Source organism: Anoplopoma fimbria, chromosome 20, assembly GCF_027596085.1.
Source record: "Anoplopoma fimbria isolate UVic2021 breed Golden Eagle Sablefish chromosome 20, Afim_UVic_2022, whole genome shotgun sequence".
Lineage (NCBI taxonomy): Eukaryota > Metazoa > Chordata > Actinopteri > Perciformes > Anoplopomatidae > Anoplopoma > Anoplopoma fimbria.
Window position 1 is genome coordinate 21,773,122 of NC_072468.1, and position 24,770 is coordinate 21,797,891.

The following is a 24,770-nucleotide window of genomic DNA, read 5'->3' on the forward strand; positions in this document are numbered from 1 at the left end:
GACTTTTTTTCAACATGCTATACTATGACTTTTTTAAAACTTTTTTCAACGTGCTATGCTATGACTTTTTTTGTGATATTTTTTTTCTTTACATTTTTTGACTTTTTTGAACGTGCTATGCTATGACTTTTTTCAACATGCTATACTATGACTTTTGAACATGCTATACTATGACTTTTTCTTTACATTTTTTAACTTTTTTGAACATGCTATGCTATGACTTTTTTCGTCATGCTATACTTGGACTTTTTTTGTGACTTTTTTCAAAATGCTATCCTATGACTTTTTCTTAAAAAAAAAAAACTTTTTCAACATGCTATACTATGACTTTTTTCTGACTTTTTTCGACATACTATACTATGACTTTTTGATGACTTTTTTCGACATGCTATACTATGACTTTTTGATGACATTTTTTCGAATGACTTTTTCATGACTTTTTTCGACATGCTATATATACTATGACTTTTTTGACTTTTTTAGCATGCTATACTGTGACTTTTTTTTTTAACTTTTTTTGACATACTATACTATGGCTTTTTATGACTTTTTTGACATACTATATTATGACTTTTTATTGATTTTTTTCATATGCTATATTATGATTCTTTTTCAACATGCTATAGTTTGACTTTTTCAGTATACTGAAATACGACTACACTCCAGAGGAAGCAATGGGTGAGATGCAAAGGAAGAAGAGACAGTTGCTGACACCCATTTGGGAAAAGGGAAAGACACTTATGGTCTCACGGGACAAACGGGTGAAAAGGGTTTCTCTTTAGGACTTTATGACGTCAACAGAGATCGGTCTGCAGCAGTGGAGGTAGAAAATGTGCTCCAGACAACCTTGTTCAAAGTGAGTAATGCCACAAACTTATAAATTGACTTATGACCTTTATTCTTCTGTGTGATTTACTACTATAGATAAATGCTGTCACGTTTATCATGTACTGCTGTATTTAATATTTCAACTGTAACTTTTGTCTTACAGTACTGTTTAAAACATTTGTGCAGAGTGGAAGAAGATGTTACCATACAGTATGTCACACTTTTTTTTATTGATCATTTTGTATTTGTTTTCTGTTAAAATACATAAATATGTTTGAGCTTGTTCATATAAAAATTAAACTATTCTCTCTGCTATTATGTTGGCGGTTATACAAGAGCTGAATTCAAAGCGTGTTATGAATTAAAGCATTATGGATATGGAGCATTGTAAAAACATGCATATTTTGGAAAAAAGCCTCAGTAAAGGAACTGCTGAACAACATTACAACATTGAAGCCATGTCATCTTGTACTGTTCACAAATGTCACAGTAATATCAATACACTTTACAAATATGTTAATTTGCCCATGAATACTTTCTTTTACATTGCAGGAGTTTCAACAATAACAACAATTATAATTTAGGTGCCATAGGTTTCAAACATTGTTCACTTTTAAACACCTTATTCAAAAATTGTCTGTACCTGTAAAGTAGGATAAGAGTGTCTCAGCTATTTCAAATTTTGACCTCAGAATACTGTGTCTCGTCTTCATCAGAAGTGCTGGAGTCGCTGCTGACTTGCTGATGTCCAGGCTTTGGCTTGAAGCTCACCTGTGAATAATTGATCTGAACGTCATCCTCACTGGTGTCTGTGTCATAGTCCACTGGACATGGAGCTCTGGCTCCGTCTACTGCGCTGACGTTCTCGTAATCCTCCAGCCTTTCTTCATTCTAGGAGGATAACAGAGATTGTCACCAGATCATTTGTGTCATAACTTCTGACAGTAACTACATTTTGTGCCATCAAAATTCATATCAACACACATTTGATATTGGGGAGCGCTGGAAGATGTTTCCCTTGCTTAGATATATATTTTTTGTAACAGGGAATTCATTAAATTAAAACAGGAAACATCTTCTTCTGATGGGATATACAGGACATACTTCTTATTTTCTAATTTAAAAAAGTAGCTTACTGTAATTTGTTATAATAGCAAGCACAAAATAGATCAACAATCAATATGATTTAGACATTATTGCCATGACAACACATAAATAAATAATTTGGTTCATAGGTGTCTGACCTTTTTGGGTGGCTTGGACACCTCAGTATACACATCAACTTCTGTCTTCGCCCATTTGTTTCTAGAAAAACAAATACAATCATATATAATACATATTACATATATCTGCCATTTATTAATTCCTTTCTTGTTCTTGTTGTTGTGTCTCAAATAAATAAACATATTCTCACTCTTGTTTATTTCCAAAGTGTAAAGAAGCGTAGGTGACAGAATCCTCCTGTGTGTCCCCACCTTGCTGTCTGATTATTTTTGGTGCAGGAGGACCCTGAGCAGAAACAGACAGAAGACCACATTGAATGTACTGTAATGAATGAATCGGTTAATTCATGCCTTGGACAAGAAGCTGTTGGTCCTCTGGTCATTCATTGCTCCATAATACTGAATACTGAATGATTACTGTGCTGAAAAACAGTGAGTACAGAGCTACAGCACAGTTGGCAAAGCAACAGCTTGATCATTGAAAGACACATCCGGCTGTCTAAAATAGAGCTACACAAACGATAAAGGCCAATGCAAATGTTTGCATGGTGATTTTGCAAACTCTAATATTTTTGTTATATATTTAACTGATATTGTATGGATGCTATAAAAATGATATAAAAAAGTCATAGTGTAGTATGCCATAGTAAAATGTCATGATAAATGTCATAGTAACAGTCAGTCAGTAAATTATCCTATAATAATAATAATAATAATAATAATAATAATAATAATAATAATAATAATAATAATATAGTCTTCAGAAAATTTCATATTTTGTATGGTATGCCATGAAAGTGTCATGGTAAATTGTAATTTAACTGACTTTATTATCAGAATTCTAACTTAAAACTTAGAAATCAAATACATTTTTCACATCTGGTCCTGATGCTTTTCTGTGTAAAATGCGATGAAAATGTCATTAAAAAAGTCACTAACAGCCATAGTATAGAATGCCATAAAACAATTTTTAAATACAACTTCTTTTACATTATGCAATGGAATTCTGAATATACTATGTCAAAAAAGTCATAGTATCACCATAAAATTGGCATAGTGTAATATGCCATGAAAATGTCATATACATTTTTAAAATATAGAATGCCATATAAAATATAGCATAGTTATTAAAACACTACTCAGCTACTCAGTGAAACTGCAGCCCCCTAGCAACCCTTGTTCAGGCAATTGGCACTTTGTAAGTGTTGTGGAAATTATGTTTAATGTGGACATGAGATGTAAAATATATTTAGTTTATTGTGTGCACTTTTCCTGTGCAGCACCCAATCATATGCTGGCTACCTAAATTGGCACTCAAAGTCAAAACTGATTTACAGTGGTGTATAGTAACGAAGTAGAAATACTTCGTTACTGTACTTAAGTCTTTTTCTGGATATCTGTACTTTACTTTACTATTTATATTTCTGTTGACTTTCACTTTTACTTCACTACATTTTGCAAAGAGAACTGATACTTTGACTCCGATACATTTCCCCTGAAACCTTCGTTACTCGCTACAAAATCAAATCTATCTTTAGAAAGAAAATGAATCATGAGACCAACGTCGGGAACTGTGGTGGAACACAGACTGCGAGCAAGCAGGTTTGGCGAATCAGTGGTCCTAGCTTGCAAGTTAAATCACTGGTTAATCACGTTAATGCGCAATTGCAAACAAGTGCTCTCAAAGCTGCGGTTTGTTGATTCCCAGGATGCTCAGGATGCCAGCTAGCGAGCGACTACATGAGTAGAATTCCACTCTACGATGACTGATTTCATGATGGAAGCAGAAACGGAAGCACCTGCTACTCCCGCAACAAACCACGTGGAGACGAAGACCAACACCCGGGGCCTTCTGTTGGAGTGAAAGATTCTTTGTACCGGATGAAGAGCCTCTTATGCCCAAAGCTACTGAAATATTGGCATTCAAACACTCCCCATCCAACCTCAGGAAACACATTGAGGTAAACTAAGATTAATCCCATGAGCCGCAACGTTAATGTTTAGTTATCATAATTAGCATAAACCTGTTAAGATATCTAGTGTTTCCCACAGGATGGAGTATATCTTTGGCGGGGGAGGGGGAGGTGGGGAGACAGGTGTCTGATCTTCTAATTTAACTATCCATGGTGTATGTTAGGCTGCTGTCTCTGTTTGTACCTCCTTGTCCTTGGTCATGGTGGCCACAGCACTTAAAATAATAAACTTCATAATTCTCAAAATTCTAACCCTTTGCTTTTTTATTAACAGCATTTACTTGTACTTTTACTTTCAATACTTAAGTACATTTAATATCAGAAAATTACTTTTGATACTTAAGTACAGTAAATATTAGATACTTTAAGACTTTTACTCAAGTAGTATTCTAATAGGTGACTTTCACTTTTACTGGAGTCATTTTCCAGTAAGGTATCTTTACTTTTACTCAAGTATGGCTTTTGGGTACTTTATACACCACTGCTGATTTACAGGTATATATGATCAAGAAGTGGTAAGGACGCTTTAAATAGCCACACCTTAGTTGACACGTAATTGAGCTGAAAATGTTTAATACTTTTTAGGACACTGTGAACACCCTGCAGGAAAGATGGACAACTGAGGGATTTGCATGTTTTTTAAAAAAGAATGGTAAAAAAAAATGCAGCAGAGGGAGAAATGTCTAGGTTTTTTTGTGCCTAAACACTGGCTCGGAAGATTTACATCATTAAATTTCATCTACCCGGTATTCACCCACATCTTTCATTTTACAGCCACTGTTCGGATCTAACGTTTCCAAGCCCAGGCTGAGCTAACCATTAAGACATCACCAGTTTTTTTCTCAGACTTAAAAAAAGCTCCTCTCAGAACCACAAAGAACATTTCACAGGCTAAGTAGTACTGATGATAAGTACTGGATAAGTGTGTAATTGATAGTTGCCCAGTACTAAAGGACAATATACTGTACTTCTTAAATTGTGATTCTTAGTAAATTCTTCCATTTGCAACTGCTTATATGTATTGTACTTGTGGAACTTTAATTGCTTGACTCACTTCTTGTCCGGAGGGCAGATTCACAGTACAGTACACACTGCTGATGTTGGATGCAGGCCTGTAAAACAACAATGGGGACAGGAATTAAAAACGTGCATACTCAGTGACAGACTATAATAAATGACAGGGAAGACTGTCACTGTGCCAGTTGTGTCTGAAGGTTCTTAAATGGACGCTTTGACTCCCAGCCTGAGCAGCAGCATCCAACTCTCTGTCCTACAGAGTGTGCCTTGTCCTGAGTGGGGACAGTTTGTGTGGCTGATGTCTTACGTGGTGTCTGGACGGGTTTGGCATCGTTGGGCTTTTGGACGGTGCGGCTTGTCTGGCAAAAGGTCATCTCTGCTCCTGAAAGGCTCTGCCACACCGGGGTCGTTCAGCCGATTCCTCCTCCAAGCGCCATTCCACCAACCCTGAATTGGTTTACACAGAAACACGAACGAAGGGGGTTCAGTTTTGTCTGGATCTGTCCAATAACAAAGTAGAAAAACTTGCAAAAATGAGTCATCACCGGAAAACCAAAACAGCAGAGTATATTCCGAGTTCCTTGTTGACCTAATTTCTTCTTCTTCCTGTGTCTGAAAACATAAAAAGGGCATGATAGTGGTTGTATGAACATGTCAAATCAACTATGAAATGTATTTGTTTTCATACTTTACCTGTAGGCGACAATCAATAAAAAGATGAGCAGAATAATAACAAAAATGATGATTAACAGGGTCTTCATAAAATCTCCTGTGGTTTAAAGAGACAGAGCATCAGTATGTGTAGTTACACACGGCTGTGATTTAATTCAAGGAAAAAAATGTGTTTTTTGGAAAAGTCTGATTCACAAGACCTTTTACACGTTCCCCTTATGATACATTGCAGATAAACACACATGCCCCTGGAATTCACTCACCCTCAAACAGATGGACTGGGTCAGACGATCTTTGATTTATTTCATTTTTTGCGATGCAGTAGTAGACTCCCGGTTGGTTTGAATACACTTTGAATATCTGATTGTCAGACAACTTTTCATCCCTTTCCTCATCCCCCTTTATCTTATACCATGTATATTGTGTGACTGGGGGATAGCTCTCACTGCTGCACCTCAGCTGTATGTAACTCATCCCGTTAGGCTGCTCCTGCTCTGCTACCGTCAGGATATTTGTGTGCTTTGGAGCATCTGAGCATCAGGGAAATTTAGGAGAAACGAAAGCAGGAAGAAATTATTTAATCAATATCTAAATGTTCAAAGATCATCCAGCAACGACAGCACAAATGAAAAGATAATCTAAAGCTTCTGTGTGTAGAATTTAAAAATGTCCTTTTGGCATCCCCCAGTGGTTGTTTTTAAAAAGACACTGTGGCAAAGCAATGACCTGCCCACACCATTTATCTTATGCCACAAGAACAACTCAAAGATGCTATATCCTCAAATCCTCAAAAACTACAAATTCTCACATAGTGGCTTTAGATATACTCATTGTACTTTTCTTTTTCTTCAATTGAATAAATAGAATGATATAATAAAAACTGTTGTGGTTGTTATTTATATTACTTAAGGGCAGCCAATGTGTCTCTTAACAGTGAATTTCCAAATGGTAGAGAATTCAACATTCAGCATGTTTATGACGCTGTGTGGATTCACAGGGTGTTTTAGTGAAAGACACTGAATGTAAACATAGCTTTGTTTACATGAAAACTCTCCAAGATACCTGTTACATTAATCTTGAAAACAATTTCCATATTTTCTGAAAATATTACAATCTTTGTAAGAAAATTCACAATAAAGCTGCCACTTTCTTGTCAGCTAAAATCCTCTGTTGCAAAAAAAATGTAACACCTACAGTAACAGACAGCATACTCCACATGTTGTGGTAATAAGTTTTTTTGCCCATAATAGTGTGTTTTGTATTTGAAATGTAAATTAAAAAGGTTGTGTGTCATCTTTTTTTTGTCATATTCCCATCTAATTGAGGGTTATGAAAAAATCTAACCCTACTGAAGGACTCTACATTATCTTTTTGCTCTCTGCCCAATCTGTATTTCAAATATTTACAATAATGTATTGAATCTCCTAGTGTGTCTTTGCACCATCCTGAATGCATCAGTCTACTTACACTTGACTTTAACCTCTGTTCGCTGTGAGGTTCCAGTTCCTATGTCATTACTGGCTTCACAGCTGTACAGTCCGCTGTCGGAAGGACTGACAGACTTTAGAATGAAGGTCTTCATCTTCTGGAGGATTTTACTCTTGCCATCAGTTATCTTCCTCCAGATGACAGAGGTCACTGGTGGGTAGGACCGGGCGCCGCAATCTAGAGTCAACGACTGGCTCTCGTTCACAACAAGGGCCGGCTGAGCTTTTACGGTCACGTCTTTGGGACGATCTGCATTTATTAAAAATATAGTAAAAAAGAGAGGAGTCAGGTCTATAACAGTGTCTGGTATAATGGACGATATAGTAATCGTAACTATGAACAAAAACATTTCACAACTGATTATCATAGATAATATACTGAACTGTTGTCAATAATAATTCCATAATAAACATTTAAATTTAGTCAGAAGGGGCCAATTCAATAATTAGATTTAAGTAAAATTAGCAATACTACACTATAGAAATATTCCATTACAAGTAGAAGTCCTGCATTTATAATTTATTAACTAAAGCAGTACAATAGTCTTAGGAGGACAATGCAATTCACTTATCAGAAGTAAAAGTAGTTTGTAAAGTTTGTATCTATGATCAAAATTCATTCATTTTACAGTTGTATAAGCTGCTGTGTCCGCTCATTGTACATAACGATTCATTCAGAACCACCACACTTGTCATTTAATCAGAATGACTTAACTTTACGTGGAAAGAAAAGATAACAAAGATCTAAGTTTTCCATTTGAAATCAAGTTGTTTTTCTTTTTTAATACTGAGATTAAATGATTATAACTTTATGGAAACATTTGGTTTGTTGATTTGTTAGATGAGCAAAAAGAAAATGCATCGCTGAATTACTCACATTTCACCATCAACTTCCCCTTTTCGCTTATACTTGAACCTTTGGTGTTTTCGGCTTTACAGATGTAAAAGCCTGCGTGGGTTGAAGTTGCATTAAATTCATGCCGGAGAGTGTTGGGGGACCGTTCATTATCAGATTGAGTGAATTTTGAAGTCTGATTATTTGCTTCGGAAGTCCACGTCAAGGTAAGCTTTGAGGGTGGGAAGCTTTCAACAGTGCATCTGATGATGATGAGCTGATCCTCGCTGACCTCCGTATCCATAGACAGCATGAGCTCGGTGGGAGCATCTGTAAAAAGAAAGCAGCTGAATGATTTCCAGGAGAATTCATTCATTGTTTAACATGAAATTATAGCAGCAGTCCAACTTATGTCTGAAGAGCGCTGAAGAGTTTTTATACTTCAGGTAATTCACTGACGTCTGTTTGTTGAAAAGAGGGCCACAGCTATCGGAAATTTAGCTTAGCTTAGCACAAAGACTGGGAACAGATGGTACCAGCTAGCCTTTCTCTGTCCAAAGTCAAAAACAAACAATGACGGGCAGCCAGCATCTCTAAAGTTCACTAATCAACAAGTTATATCTGCTTTTTTAAATATGTATAGAAACTGATTTGGAAAAACGAGCATTTGCTATTTAAGGTGCCTGACTATTTCTTGGCTGGGAGCAGTAACTTCTATTCTTCCCTGGTAGCCTGGCAACTTCTCACCATAAAAGGTTATTTTTTTGTCGTTATACCACTTCCACTTTCATATGGTTTGAACAAACGATAACAGTGTGCCAATTTTGGAGCTCTAGAAGTGCTGGGAATTGGAATCAGTAACAGTTGGACGGAGCCAGGTTACCAATTTCCCCCCCACTGTTTCCAGTGTTATGCTAGGCTAAGCTAACCAGCTGCTGACTCCAGCTTTTTAATAATTAAATATTTAAATATTCATATACAGATATTAGAGTTGATTGCATCTCGTCGTTTCAGTTTGAGTCAATCAGGTGAAAAATGCTGATTTTGGAATAATCAATCAAGAAAAAAAAAAAGACATATCACACAACATTGTCAGCATAACACAATTACTTACAGAGAACTTCTATGCACACTGACTCACTATCCTCCCCTGTATTTAGCCTGTTGGTTGCATTGCACACGTAACATGCTTCATCTGCTCTTTTTACTGAGTCCAAGCGTAGTTCTTTTTGTTGAGTTGTCTTGAACTTCCACTGTGAGGAGTCAGTCTGTTCATTTTTGTTGTATCGGTACCAGGAGTACCTCAATGGGGCAGGATTGGCTTCAGTGTTACAATAGAATGTAAGACGGTTACCAACTTCCACACGTACATCTTCACTGGTTGAAATTTTTGTCTTCCTTGGGCCATCTGAAAGGGAAGAAATAACTGTTAGCATGATTTCTACGGTGATACAGTGTGTAGATGTATTTCCTTTCTCTGCCATGATCAACTCTGACATATATGCAGCACAAAGAGCTGTGAAACTTACATTCAACTTCAATGTTTAATGGCTCCGATTTTCCATTACCCACAGCGTTAGTGGCTTTACAGTTGTAGGAGCCGCTGTCCTCAGGCTCGACTCTTTCAACAACATACTGCTTTGTACGCTGATCAACAACCTTATTATCTTTAAACCAAACGTAGGTGAGTGGTTGTGGGTTGCTTCTCTTCACATTACATGTCAAATTCATTTTAGTTCTATGTTCAAATGTTTGAGCAGGTGAAATCACCTCAACTTCTGGCGCATCTGAAACACAAGATTTCATTATTTCTTTAGGTTGATTCACATGACAATCCTCTACGATTACTGTAGTATACATCAAATGAATAATTACAGTATCATTCACGATTTTACATTTCTTTTTTTTAAAATACCATAGGGAAATGTCAAAAAAGTACAATAGTATTACAAGAGTTAAAATACTGAGAATCACAAACACGGTGAATTTAGCAAATTCAAGGAAAACATAAAAAATACTTACATTCAACACTAATAGTGACTAGATTTGATGGTATTGTCCCCTGTTTGTTTTTAGCTTCACAATGGTATTCTCCATTCTGTGACTCTTTAATTGATGGGATTTTCCATACTGCCCCTGTTTCGTTTACTGCCCTTTTATTATTGAACCATGTAAAGGTTGGGTCTGGACGTCCTTTGGCGGAGCAAGTGAGGGTCACAGTTTGTCTTTCCACAATGTTCTCAGGGCTTATTTTAGCCAATAGTTCTTTGGGAGAATCTGTGTAAACACATTCAATACAAGTCAGGAGAAATTAGTCAACACACAGTATCTGCAGCTTGGGTAGATTGTTTACAGAAAATAAATATGAACAACAATAGAGCCAGAGAAGCCTATATATCCTTCTCACATTGAACTGTATGAGTACAATGTAAGGATGAATGTGAAATGCAATCAGCTGCCCAAAATGTACGTAGCACTTTTTGTACTTAAGTGCAATTACAAAAGTATTAGCATCAAAATGCATATTTTGTACAAAAGTAAAATTAGTGATTATACGGAATGGTCAATTTCAGAATAATGCAAATTATATTGAGTCAGAATGAATAATGTATTAATGTGAACACCCCTTTAATGTTGCAGCTGATAAAAGTGGGGCTTATTTATTTTACTATATATTCAACTGGATTTAGGGATTAATAAAGTCTCATCTAAGTTACCGTCCATCACTGTTAATAGTAGACATAAATAGATTCCATTCATTAACTTACATTCGACAGTTAAACTGATGTTCCGGATCAAATGTTTGTCGCTGACATTTGTCCAGCATGAAAAAACCTTCCCGTCATCCTGCCAGTCGACAGTGAAACTGACTGCGGTGCTTTTCTTCTGTCCATTTTCTGGATGCTTTGAGAGCGGAGTTGGAAACAGTTCTGTCAAATCCCCAATTTGTGGGTTTTTAGAACATGAACTCAAAGTGGAGCAAGTGAGTGTTACAGTGTCACCTTCGTTTACGACAGGTGGTTTCTCAAAAGTGATCAGGCATGGATTTTCTGAAAATATATAAATGAGACAATATCAGCAGAAATTTCATGGTGAATATACAGAATAGCCAGTGTTAGTAGAATATAATCAGTACAGTACAAATTTATATTTTTAACAGAAAAAGTGTTTTTGTTTTTTCATTTTCATTTTGCCTGTAGATGCATATATCATTCGTTACTAAGGTGAATATTGACCGAATTACTGAGTCTGTTAAACTATGCAGAGTGGAGCTTGAGTTAAAACTGCTGTAAAACAATTATGTTAAAAGAGAAAAAAAGTCAAATAACCAGTTTCCGAGTTCAAGTTAAATACACATGATATTTTCTTATTCTTCCCTTGTCAGTCACAATTTTTAGATAAAATCTGTATATTTTGAGACAGTTTCCACAAAATTGCAATAATATAAATCTAGTGATTATGAGATCCTTAGCCTCATATAAATATAGGTTTTTTGGTAGCAGTTGGGTCAGATAACTTAATATTTGGTGTAATAATCAGACATTGCGGTGAAATAATTCATGAAAAAGGATCTCAGAACGACGGACAAACCCCATATGATAATAAATAAAAATGTACTACTTTTATGATGACTGGGTTGATTTGATGACCTGATTGGACTGCCTCAATATGAGGGATGGGGATGATGGTTACATCACCAGCCCGATAAAAGTCTACATTAGATCAGATGGAGTTGAGTAATCTCACACAGTGTGAGATCATTTGTCTTACAATCAATATGGCATCAAAATGCCACTGACATACAGAAGGAGGAGGGAGAGCTGGCCCCATTCTGATTATTTGATATTTTTTTGGCACTATGAAATCATGACTCTCTCAAAATGTTTTCACATGCAATCACAACTTAATTTCCAATTCTTGAAATATGAATTTTTGTAAAATTATAAATGTATGTTTGAAAGTGTGATATTCTCTAGACTTCAATTCTGCATCAGTATGACTTTTCATTTGAATTCTCTTTATCGCTCTCTTTTTTCAAAAAATATCTTTCAGTATTCAGTATTACCTTTAACTTCAAGCTTCACCGCTGGTTTGGTTATCCACACACGTGTGTTTGATGCTCCAACAAATCTGAAAGAATAGTTTCCATTGTCAGGTATTTTCAGGTCGCAGATTAAAATACTGCACTCAGGTGAAGTTTCACCGTTACTGTTCCAAAGTGAAGGTGAAGAACCGATATATTTCACTCTGTCTGCAAAGTCTGCACTGACAGGCTGTGTTATGTTATTTGTGCTGTAAATGACAGTTCCATTAAAAACTCCATTGTTCCAAATAGCATTCTTTATCCAAAACCAGTATGCATCATCAACAGTCACTTTCTGAGAGACTCTGCATTTGATTTCAATGCAGGAGCCCTCTGTAGCTGTCTGGTGTTTGTCAACGAGTTCGAAGGGGATTGTTCTTTGCCCAAAAGAAAAATCTGTAATGTGGAAAAGTCATAATGAAAGTGACTTAGATTATTTAATACAAATCTTGTGAAAGTACACATCGTTATCACAGTGGAGACATACAATTCCTACTTTTTATAATTGCCAGAAATACCAACCACCCGACTGTCTGAGCATTCATTTTTTGTGTGGCACTAAAGCTTGATATCTGAAACACAAAAACAAAACAGAGATGTTTATGTACATTATGTATCCATCATAACATCATAGAACTGCTTCTTCTTGTTTTCACTCTGTAAGCTAGCACTGTTACCAGGTAGGTTTTTAGTTATTTATTCAATGTAAATGAGCTACTCTCAAGATTTGTCTTCTTCCTCTTTTTGTTTGAGTAGTTTGAGGCGTCTGCGTTTTTCTTTCTCACTTCAAGATTGTTGGAAATTCTCTTGCAGTGCAAACATATAAGCTTATCCTGCACAACTTAAGTAATGCCATTAGTAAAAAAAAAAAGATATTAGGCAAAATATAAAGGCTACATGTACACTATTTTTTTGATAATTCCCAATGTAGTTTGATTGTGACTTGATACAGCACAGCCCACACATTACATTTTAAGGCTTCAGATTATGGGTTCAGGTTTTATTTTCTTTAATACCTAAAATAGGACTTGGAGGAACATCAATTTTATTTGACATCAACTGTTTGTTTAAATCACTTTTTTTCTGCTTCTTCAGCCATACATTTAAAGCAGACCCATAATAAACGTATGGGTCTATGAGTGTAAACATTACAGTACATTTATTTTGACAAATTCTGTCATTTATCACCTCAAACTTGAATCGTTACTATTGTTAAAAAAATGATGTTACTTCACTTAAAGATGCCACTGTATTCTTGTGCATACAAGAAGAGTTCTTGCTGCAGAAAGTTGAATCCAAATTACTGTTAACTTAATACATTTTCCCATTCAATGAAAGGAAATATTTAAAAATCAAAACTCAACTCTAGACACAGACATCGTACCACTTTGTTGATTGAAATAAACACTCACAGACCTAGATTACTTTTTCAGTCATATTATGCAATCAAATAGAGGAAATAGACTGATTTAATTTAGACTGAAAGATATAAAAATAAGCTTGATCTTACCTCAGATGATCCACTTAAAGCTGTCTGTAGCACACACCATCCCTCCTAAAGTAAGAATACGTTTAAGAAAAAAGGAAGTTTTCACAGTTGACCTAAAATCTTGTAAAATTTGCATGCCCCATCATGCAAGCCAGCGAACACATCTTTGAAAATAGTACTGATGAAAGTGTTGTAGTATTTTCTCCTTACGCTTGGCTGCTGCATGCATCTTTCTCTCACTTCCTCTATTTAATGCTTTTGTTAATAGCGAAAGCCACTTTTTAGGGCGGGGCAACTCTATTACAAGCACTTACAGTAATAGTATCTGCAGAATGTATGCTTACACAAGATCTACCGTGTCCTTTAGTGATTCAAGCTCGTCAAAAAAAGTGAAAACTTATCAAAATGTGTCTGAAGTATTGTGAGAACAGTGCGTTTCTCATAGTTCAAAACATAAAAGTAAAGGAAAACCACAGATGAAAAGGAAACCTGACATAAATACAAAAACACTGTCTTCACTTCCCCTCCCCAAGAGCAGCAGCAGCCGCAATCTTCTCAGCGTCGGCTGCCATTTCGTCGATGGCAACGTTTAAAGCTTGCAACATGGCAGCGAAGGAGCGGCTGGCTGAACGGGCATGTCTGGGCATCGCCATCTCCACCAGCGTCGACGAAACCGTGGCCAAGTCCTTTTCTGCCGCCGCAAGACGCTTTTTCACTTCCCCTTTAGTGACCTCCACTGACAGCACACAGGTCCGCAGCACTTTAAGTCCCGTGGGTTCTATTCCTCGCTGTCGGGCCAGTCGCTCGACCGATTCATCGTCCAGGCACAGCGATAATTGTGCTTTGCTCAGAATCCGCATTGCAACACTTGAGTCCACCATGGAGGCCACAAAGGGAACGGGGATGGCTGACACCCCACCAGATAGCGAGGCAGCAGCCCATACTAGTGCTTTGAATGCCTCCTTTTTCTGAGCGACCAGGGTGGGGGTAAGCGTCGGGAGAGCCAAGAGAAGTGCGTGGGCTCGGATCTCTGGAAGGTCTCGTCCCATGTCCTCCAACAGGCCGGGGAAGTCAAACTTCTCCAAGGCGGAGGGTCGCACCAGGTAGACTTTAGGCAGTGCCACACCGTGTGATGTCAGCAATTCTAAACTGGCTTTCCTCTTCTCTTCTAGGTTTTTTTCAGTGCCTTGTGCAAAGAGAACGAAGTACACTGTTTGTCGCTGTTGTGACCGGGCCTCGAGGAACACCTCCACACTGTTGGGTTGGGGTGCCTGGTTGAATGTCATGAAGACGGCATTGTAGCGGGCGAACTTGACTTTATCCATGTATCCCTCGGGTTCAAATGGAGAGGTGGACGGGACGGGTGGCAGATCCCACAGGCGAAAGTCAGGGTGTTTAGGGCTTGGGTAGCCTGCCATCTCCTCCGGGGCAACGGGGGATTGAGACGGAGCTGCTCCATCGTCCCCAAAACTGAGGCCAAGTAGGGAATTTATGAAGGTGGCTTTCTCCTCCCCACGGTCCCCTATCACAGCCAAGTTGATTCTGCTGATCAGGAGATCTTCCACTGCATCCTTGACATCTGATAGCTTATTGTGCTCTATGGACTCTTTGAGGGTCTCAAGGAGGTTCAGGCTTCTGAAAACATCGGCCATTTCTGTGAAAAAAGAGAGATAGCAGTGTCAATATACTAAAATCTGATGAATAGGATATTTGCAAACAAAGCATTAAAACTGATGTACTTTACCACACTGGAAGTGTAACACTAGATATGATGACATGCAACATATCAATAAAAATAGATAAAAGTGGCAGCTTTTCCAATGTAACCTTGCAACATAATCCTAGAATAAATCTTAAAGCTAATTATACTTCTTGTGTAACTGGAAACCTGCTCATTCACCACCGATGGGCATACTATTGAAATAAAAAAACAATAAAAAAGACACACACACCTTGCCCAATGGTTTGGGTGCTGGATCAAAGATCTAACAGAATTAAAAGAGATAGATCTGCACACCAAGTACCTCCCATTATAAAGAGTTCTATGGCTGACAGAAATCTATCTGTTTTAATTCTAGTACAAAATGTTCAAACCTGAAATTAATGTTTTACATTGTCCATTGATAAAAGTAAATATCCCAGGCTAAGGTCCATCAAATACCATTTTTTTGGCAATGCAAAGTGTCAACACAACACTGCACATACTCACCTACAGATCTGGAGGAGGAGCAGCCCTGTGGTTGAAGTATTTGTTCTCAGTTGTCAAATGTTGATTCTTATGTGGCTCTGAATTACCAGCAGCGTCAGGTTGATCTATTTAAAGGTGTCCGTCCAGCTAGTGGAACATTCTAATCCTGTTAGCTCAGCCTTAATCCAAAAATCACCTGAAGCACATTCATGCACACTGTGTGTATATGCAGAGCTATTTGCTTTCATGCAAGATGGCATTATGAGCACATAAATAAAGATACAAGCATAATTAATGCTTGTTTTCCATTTATTTTTAATTAAATAAAAGCTTACATTATTATGTTACAGTGGAAATCTTTACTTATAAGCACAACTGTTACCGTAACAAGAAAGGATGGCACAAAAATCACCAGTATGACCATATAGTACCTTCAATTTTACTACTTAATACTTTTGTTCTCTTCACTGTCCACAATGATGAGATAGGGGGCAGCCTGACTGTCCAATAGTTAAGGTGCATACCACATTGCCGAAACTTCCATGGTTCAGCTGGAATTGAACCATGGAAGTCCTATTGAAACCCCCCACACGCCCTCTTATTAAGCTGATGTCTCTCTACAATTTCAACTTCTAAAAATAAATAAATAATAAATAAATTAAACTCAAAGCTTTTACCAATTACTTTTAATTGCTTACATTTTACTGTAAAGAGAAAGACTAACTAACGTTAGTTAGGAAAGACTAACGTAATTTAGGTATGAAGTCTTGGGTAAGTTTGGAAAACAACACAGAAAGCACAATCAGCAATGTTACAGTTTCATTTTCTTTTCACTAACATTGAAAGCTATTACATGGATTTTGGGTTTCCCACATAGGCCTTATAAAGGACTAACCATAAAGAGGAACAAATTAGTAATAATCCAGTTGAGGATTGTATGCATACTGTGTGTGGTACTCTTTTGTGCCGAGCTGCACAGTCTTTGCTTTATTCTCTTTTTCTTTTAAGAGGAACCCAGAATGCAAAACATCTGACACCTGCTTGCTGTTTCAGATGCTATTTTAGGCTCACATCCTCTCACACATTGATTTCCTGTATTTTTGAAAGCAGAAGAGCTGTGAATTCATGTTTATATAAAATATGTCCGTTCATTTTGAAAAATAAATTAATTAGACTTGAACTCAAATTCAAAAAAATATCTAAAGGCCAATTTCAGATGAAATCATTAATTTATTACTTTTGTTTTGCTATTTGTAACTGAGTCAAACGTGCTCAGTATCTCTAAACTGCTAATGGCTTTAAATAGTCAAGGGAGTATTAAATGGCACACATATATATATATATATATATATATATATATATATATATATATAAAATATGTAGCTAAAATTGTCTAAAATGCTCTTTATATAAACAAACAACACAAAGTTACATGTATAACTACAAAATGTTATTTTTCCATTGTTTTTTTATGAAGTTTGCAATTGTTAGCCTTAATATTATCATCACAACCTGTTTGAAGTAACAGTGCAGACTAAAATTTCAGATAACAGGAGCACTTGAAGTGGTTTTCATAACAGCTTTTTACCTTTTCATTGTTCTTGTGTATTTTGAGCACTTTTTGAATTGTCACAAACATCGGAAAAGAGTTACAGTTATGTGGATGACGTATGATTGATACTTGTAATATTTACTTGTACATAAACTGATGTTGCAGCAGCAACGTTATAACCATAGCTACTCTTGTTGGTCCTAAACACATTTCTTTACAAAGATTAGTAACAATAAATTATTATTATCTTCACTAATACAAGCTTTTATAAACTATTGTCCTTCTACAGAGCTGACTCACCAAACAACTTGTACTACTTTATGACAGTTGCACAATGTCTCTATCATTTTATGTTTAACATAAGGCTCAAGTTTGGCTTTGAAATTCATTGCAGAAAAGAAGAAGCCAAAAGAATCAGAAAAAAAGTATAGAAGAAACTTCATCCTTAAGCAACACTATCAATTTTGTCTCCTTATCCTCCTTTATCATATCATCTTTTCCCCCTCAATCTTTTATCTCCTTAATTAATGCTCTCATTGATGTAACATATGACGAGCTGTGTGAATATAAATACCAGTTGTTACTTTCGGACAGATTTCTATTTATTCAGAATTTTTTCTGAGGAGAAATGTTTTTGAAACAACACAAACTTTTAAAGGCCTATTCCAGTAGTTAAGCATGTTGGCCCACTTACTCCAAACATTTAATTTCACTGCCTATTATTTGATCACATGCATAAGCATTTCATCATGTAACCCACCTGGGGCATTTTCTCAGCAAGCAGCAAATGCTTGAAGAAACATAAGCGACAATCACAAATGCAATTTTAATTTACAGCAGTGTACTCATTTTTAACAATTTTATGTTTTGACCTTGAATAAAGAGGAAAAAAATGTTTAATTAGAAAAAAGACTGTGCGGTTACCTTCTTCTTCTTGTTCTACTTTTTTTATTATGAATTTCCTTTTACTTCCCCATTTTCATTGTGGCTGACACACAGAACAACTGTGTTGAGTGTGTCAACACCTGTGTTAAGAGATGACAAGAGTGGCTGTTCGGGTGTTGTTCTGCAGGTTAGTACCAGTTCAATTCTGCAGGTTTTTGTTTGACGGGACTTTAGTCCACTTTACAAGAAACAGCGGGACACTTTTAATATTGCATGTAAGATTTAGAGCTTCACACTCACTTATAGTTGTATTCCCAGTGATTTTAAACTTCCTTCACAACCATGAGACAAAATCATATACTGTATTATATGAGGTTCAGAAAACCATCAATACCATGAGGTTACATCTCTTAAACACGTAAAGTAAAGGTGAGAATAAAGTGCAGTATGTGCTATACTCACAGGTCACATTCAGAGTCACTGTCTCCTCTGTAGTGATGTTGTTTGTGAAGCTGACCTTACAGGTGACGTTGGAGCCGTGGTGTTCATCTGAAGGGTTAAAGGTCAAAGTTGAGCTGTGTCTCTTTGTGACAGCAGTCAAATACTCAGTAATGAAAGCAGTGATGTTTCCTGCTCCTCTCCACGTCCAGGTGACTTTAGGATCAGATCTAAAGCGGGAGAAAATACACAGTAGAAAGAAAATCAGGGCGACGTACTGAAGTCAGTTAGTGTAATCAGGGGAGAAGGCATGAGGGTTATTGATCACTTGTATGTCTTATATAGTCTACTCTCCCTTTTATTTCAAAGGGGCAGTAAGAAGAAGGTATGGCAGGAGTAAATGAGCCTTGCTCTTACAGTATGGTTGTCGTTTTTAATGGTCGCTTACGGAGGTCAATAGAGGTCAAACTTTGTTTCATAGCACAGTGAGGCTGTACAGGCTTCCATAACTTTACATAGTTCACAGAGGACAGCCAAACATGTTGAGGTTTGTCATACCCTTTTTTACCATAATAGTTGCTGGAAGATGCTGGTCGTTGAAGTCAGGATAACTCTGAGTTGATTCGATCAGGTGTCTGACTGTTTGAGGTGATTGGTGATGATGCTGTAGTTCCTTTGACTGGTATTCCTGCTGCATTTAGGGTGTTCAAGTATCCATTTTAAAAGAAATGTTATTCTCCTGGAGATGCAACTTTTACTTCAAACAGGGGAAAAATACACTTAGGAACAGAGAATGTATACTGAAAGGTAGCCAGTCATATTGTCAGGTTCATCTCTGTTTAGAACCATGGACAGAAAATGAGGCAGGCAAAAAAATGACATTTTAGGTTTTAACATATTTAGTAAATATGATATTAATTCATTCAACAGTAATTATGGATGCCAGACAGTTAAGTGTTGTTGTTGTCATGTGCACTTTTAAAGCTTTTTGAGCTTGAAAGGAAAATATCGACAGTATAAAGATATTCATTAACAGTGCAAAATGTTTATTCTGAAGATGCCTTCAGCAGCTTAAATAAACAGATGTTGTGGTGGTAGGTGTGGAACAAACAAACAGGAAGTTTGGTTGATTATACTAGATAAGAATCAACTCTGCATGCAACAGTATACATACAGGATGTTACTTGTTCACATATTCTGTACTGATGATAATACATTTGACTACCGCTTTCCTAAGGGCCTCATTTCAGGCCTCTGACAACAGCTCTAAACAATTAATATCTATGGTCTCTTCAATGATCAGGGCAAACCACAAAAACAGTAGATCGTTGATGCAAGAAGTATCCCAATCAAAAACGCAATGATGACTTACAGCTGTAAAAAGTCTAAAAAAAATGCATTGAGTAGATCTGGAATGGAGAAGAACAAACTGTTAAAAGAAACTAGCCCTGATCGCTGCTGCTTCATGTTAGAAATATTTATAAAATTAGGTTTTGAAAATGTCATAATGTAGTGGTCTAGAGTTGAGGAGGGTTTTTATATGCCACAGTTACCGTCTTCTTTTAACTCATTTGTTCTGACTGTGAGGTTATAGTAATAGATGTTAAAAATATGATTTTGGTCTCACAAAAAGATTGCAATAAAGCTGCATACTGTACCTGTGTTAGCATTGTGGCCTCTCACAGAAAAAACTATATATTTAAAAACATATACAAAGTGTGTAACAAACAAACAGGAAGTTTGGTTGATTATACTAGATAAGAATCAACTCTGCACGCGACATACAGGATGTTACTTGTTCACATATTCTGTACTGATGATAATACATTTGACTACCGCTTTCCTAAGGGCCTCATTTCAGGCCTCTGACAACAGCTCTAAACAATTAATATCTATGGTCTCTTCAATGATCAGGGCAAACCACAAATACTTATAAAGCAATGAATCAAATTAGCTGCAGTATTATTTTTTGACTACAATAGTTTTAATTTAGAAAGACATTTAAAAATAGTAAGGTATATGTTGTTCAACCTGGTCCTCTTTATTCTGCTCTCTTCTCTCCACAGTGATGTCAGCACTGTGACTCCACTCTAAACCGACTCCTCCTCTCACAACTCTCCTCCCTACTTCCTCTTTTGCCACAATGCCATGCAGTCAAAATCTCACAGTATCACAATATGCATCATATATCCATCAACACTGAATCATGAAACACTTTCATGATAGGGAACTGATAAAAAACATTTAAGGAGAGGATATTAATGGCAGTTACACAATCAATAACAAAAAATAATAATTCTGGTCATCTTGAGAGACAATCAATCAAAGAAAGTCAAATGATTAATGTATGAAAAAAACACTTATTTCACTGATAAATGCATTAAATTCCCTGTGTTCCTCGATTTTAGCTTCAGTCTCTCAGAAAGCACTTCTGTATTTGTAGAATGTACCACAATATGGCATCAGTGTATTTTCAGTGTCTCTGGTAAATTCCTGTTCTCACATTGGGCTACTACACTATAATTATCTTCAGTTAATGAGCCGAAATTCTGTCAAAATCTGTTGCTATAAACTTTATATCTGCATATTAAATGCTGAAACCTGTAAAAGAGAGAGTGTGCAATAGAGTATGAGGACTTTGTTCTCACTGAAAGCTCATATTATCTTAATCCTACAATGTTTTCTGTGCAAGAAATTCACTGCTAATACTGAGAGTAAGGTTGAATCCTACTACTACCAGTAATCCACGACTGTGGGGAACGTTTTTGAAATTAAATTCCATTTTTTATTTCTTCTCTCTAAATAATTAACTCAAGTTTTCCCACCAAAATGATGTGTACAAAGGGACTCTGAAAATAAAGTGAAAAATAATAGACACTTCTTCCGTTGCAGGAATGAGCGTTTATTTGTGCACAAAGCTGAATAGCATTCAAAAGAACAGAGCTGCACTTTCAAACATAAGGCCACTGGAGATCCAGCAGAGCACTTAAAGATACACACATATTACAACTGAGAGGCATCTAAGTTTGAATATTTTATATAAATTGACTCCATTTAAATTAACTTTTATCAAGCACATGACAAGAAGATTTAGGGTTAAGTGTCTAACCCTGCAATTACTGTACAACTCGGTTGCTTTATTTCCTGAGCCACGGCTACACATATTGTGGCTTTAAATAAAAAAATCACAACAAAAGTGCACTTTGGTACAAAAAGAGCTGCATTAACCCCTCTGCTAAGACCCCTTAAACACACCTCTGCCTAACATCTGTCTGCTTCTCTAAATATATACATCTTTAAGTACTGACAACACATTTATTCATCTTTTTTCTACTTCTCTCCCAGTACGCTTTTATTTTTAATTATTGATTTACTTCCTTCAACATCCCCAAACTCTGGGTAATTTTTTGACACAACTCTTTCATTTGAATCCGACATCGACCACATTGTCAAAACAGCCTTTTTTATCATCTCAAAGACATTGCCCTCCTCCGCCAACCCCTCTCCTTTACTTCTACTGAAATCCTCATCCACTCATTCATCACCTCAACTACTAACCTCCTCACGCCAACAACTAGGACCGAGTATCGAACAGAGGTGACAGGGCCTTTTTTATGCTACTGCCTCCCATCCTCTGGAACTCTCTTCCCACTCATATCCGGACTTCAGATTCACTCCGTTACATCCAAAAAACCACTAAAAACACATTTCTTTAAGTCTGCTTTTAATGTCTAACCATTTAACGTGTCTGTCCTTCCTGCTTAATTGTTTAGGATGTATGTTTTAAAATATTTATCTCTATTTTATCCCCTTTGTAAAGTGTATCTGAGTTTTTTGTAAAGCGCTTATTAAATAAAATGTATTATTATTATTTATGTTTTATTCTCATTGAATCTAACTGCTTCCCTTTCAGTAAAATATGATATACTTCAACCTCATACATACACACCAGCATCAAATATAAAACATGAATTTCTGCACTTTATCAACCCCATCTTGCACTAAAGCTCGTCCTATGTTTAATGTAAAGCTTGTTTCACTACATTCTGTCTCATCTGTCTGCGTTGAATCACCTGTTGTGTTTTCTCTCTTTCCAAATTCAAAAAAAGGAAAGAAACATTAATTGTTAAGTGAGTCCTCCACGCTACACAGTCCTTCTATCTCCCCCATTATTTCCTTCACATTGGAGTACACTGCCACATCCTCACCTCCTTCCTCGTCCTTCGGCAGATACTGTTTTGTCTCCTCATCTTCCCCTACCATCACCTCCTCCTCTTCACTGCCCTCCACCATTGCCCTTCTCCTCAGCACCATCGTTTTGTCTCTCCTCTTTTGCTTTGTGTTTGATTTCGGCATACTCTGTATCTTTGGTCTCTTGGGTATTCTCTGCCCCTACGGGACTCTTCCTTTTCATCAAGGAAAAGTCAATGGTAGAGTACTCCAACTCTTTTGGTTCCACATCACCACCAGAGGCAGATTGCCCAGCAGCTGTAGCTCCTTCTTCAGATTTCCCTTGGTCATTGTCCACTCCTTGACCAGCATCTATCTGTCAGGTGCAATTCAGAAGTTAAAAATCATTTGCCAACTGATACATGAAATTTCTACATCCAGGCAACAACTGGTTCCTACTCAAATCTCTAAGCTTTGAAATTCAGCCTGAAACACTTAAACATTAAACTATATAATCCATAAGCCGTTAAAATGATCATGACAATATTTTTTCTTAATTGTAGTTAAGATGCTGCTGTGCGTTGATGCAGTGCAGTCTTGTTAAAATCAGTCTATACCTACAACTGCATTGCAGTGCAACAATAAGAGCACTCTGACAGTGTGAAAGTAAGTGAAACAAAAGAAAAGCTATGGCAATGCTAGTCTCCTCACAAGACTAATCTTTCAGCAAACAGTTAAACTAATATACTGCACACAGTAAAAGCCAGCTGTGGGAATATAAATACCAGTAGAGACGTTTGATTAGTCAACATCTCCAGAGCCTCAGCAGAGTTCTTCTGTTTATTTCTGGGAGAAAATGAATTAAAGAACAAATGTTACAAACAAGCAATGAAAAAGAAAGAATTGTGTTTTATTTAACTTAAATGTTTCAGCCCACGACTTGATCAACTTCACATCACTATAACCTTTATTTAATCAGGTAATCATAAGAGCTAACCTATATTTTTGACTGCGCTCTTCCTACTTAAAAGGCACGATTGTTTTTATCATTTAAAGTTTAATTTTAGGAAAGTTAATTTAGGTGGAACAATGGAGCATCAATGTCACTTCACAGCAAACACAAACAAAGCCGACTGGACTTTCATTATGGGGTTTCTATTTTCTTTGTGATCGCTCCAGATTTCCCCAAAACTCAACAGGCATTCAAATTTGCTGAATTGAAAACTCTAAATATGTGTCAAGGTGTTCGTCTTACTATATGAATTGGCCCTGTAATACATTGAAGATGTGTCCAGTTGTCCAAGAGACAACCTTCTATTACACTGTATTTCCCAATTTCTGATTAAATTGGGAAATCTGCGTTGCATTACCAAAAAACTATTTTTATAATAATGAAAAAACACAAGAAGACATAATCCTGACAAGTACATCAAATTCAAGTAAGTTTCTAGTGTATGCAAACTGATTATGTATACTATATTTGTATATTAATACATTTATATATGCCTGTATTTTGGAAGAAAAAAATCTAAAATGTTGGCGGTATACCTTTGAATAAGGTTAGCATTAATGCCAAATATCATGATTTGCTGTAAAATGGATTAAGTATACTAAAACACTGTTGTGGTCCTTAATGACTGATAATGAATAATGAAATTAAATAAAGAAAAGCAAAGTGTGGATGACAAAAAAATCTCAGTTATGCAAATAAAATAAATAATAAGAGTACCTGTAGCATTTTATGGCCAAACAGCAGATCGTTGATGCAAGAAGTATCCCAATGAAAAACGCAATGATGGCTTGTGGCTGTAAAAATGCATTGAGTAGATCTGGAATGGAGAAGAACAAACTGTTAAAAGAAACTAGTCCTGATCGCTGCTGCTTCATGTTAGAAATATTTATAAAAAATAGCTTTTAATAATGTCATAA

At 36.5% G+C, this 24,770-nt stretch overlaps 2 protein-coding genes across 2 annotated transcripts; both read right to left on the minus strand.

Annotated features, from left to right (window-relative positions):
- Positions 1–1,401: 1,401 nt before the first annotated feature.
- Positions 1,402–13,848, minus strand: si:dkey-24p1.1 (uncharacterized protein LOC556718 homolog). The gene is made up of 18 exons (XM_054621179.1): positions 13,819–13,848; positions 13,630–13,674; positions 12,616–12,691; positions 12,102–12,515; positions 10,804–11,085; positions 10,058–10,312; positions 9,565–9,822; positions 9,150–9,443; positions 8,078–8,365; positions 7,181–7,450; positions 5,977–6,243; positions 5,735–5,810; positions 5,587–5,653; positions 5,349–5,488; positions 5,079–5,136; positions 2,243–2,337; positions 2,073–2,133; positions 1,402–1,719 (listed from the first exon to the last, which is right to left on the minus strand). The coding sequence occupies exons 1-18, from the start codon at positions 13,831–13,833 to the stop codon at positions 1,504–1,506; spliced, it is 3,177 nt and encodes a 1,058-aa protein (XP_054477154.1). The 5' UTR covers positions 13,834–13,848; the 3' UTR covers positions 1,402–1,503.
- A 275-nt stretch (positions 13,849–14,123) lies between these two features.
- On the minus strand, positions 14,124–15,260 carry irgq2 (immunity-related GTPase family, q2). The gene has a single exon (XM_054622397.1). The coding sequence runs from the start codon at positions 15,258–15,260 to the stop codon at positions 14,124–14,126; it is 1,137 nt and encodes a 378-aa protein (XP_054478372.1).
- Positions 15,261–24,770: the final 9,510 nt, after the last annotated feature.

Coding starts and splice junctions, on each gene's coding strand:
- irgq2 (XM_054622397.1), bottom strand. CDS start 15,260: ATGGCCGATGTTTTCAGAAGCCTGAACCTCCTTGAGACCCTCAAAGAG.
- si:dkey-24p1.1 (XM_054621179.1), bottom strand. Junction 12,692..13,629: donor CTTTAAGTGGATCATCTGAG/GTAAGATCAAGC, acceptor TTTGTGTTTCAG/ATATCAAGCTTTAGTGCCAC. Junction 5,489..5,586: donor TCTGCTGTTTTGGTTTTCCG/GTGATGACTCAT, acceptor AAACCAATTCAG/GGTTGGTGGAATGGCGCTTG.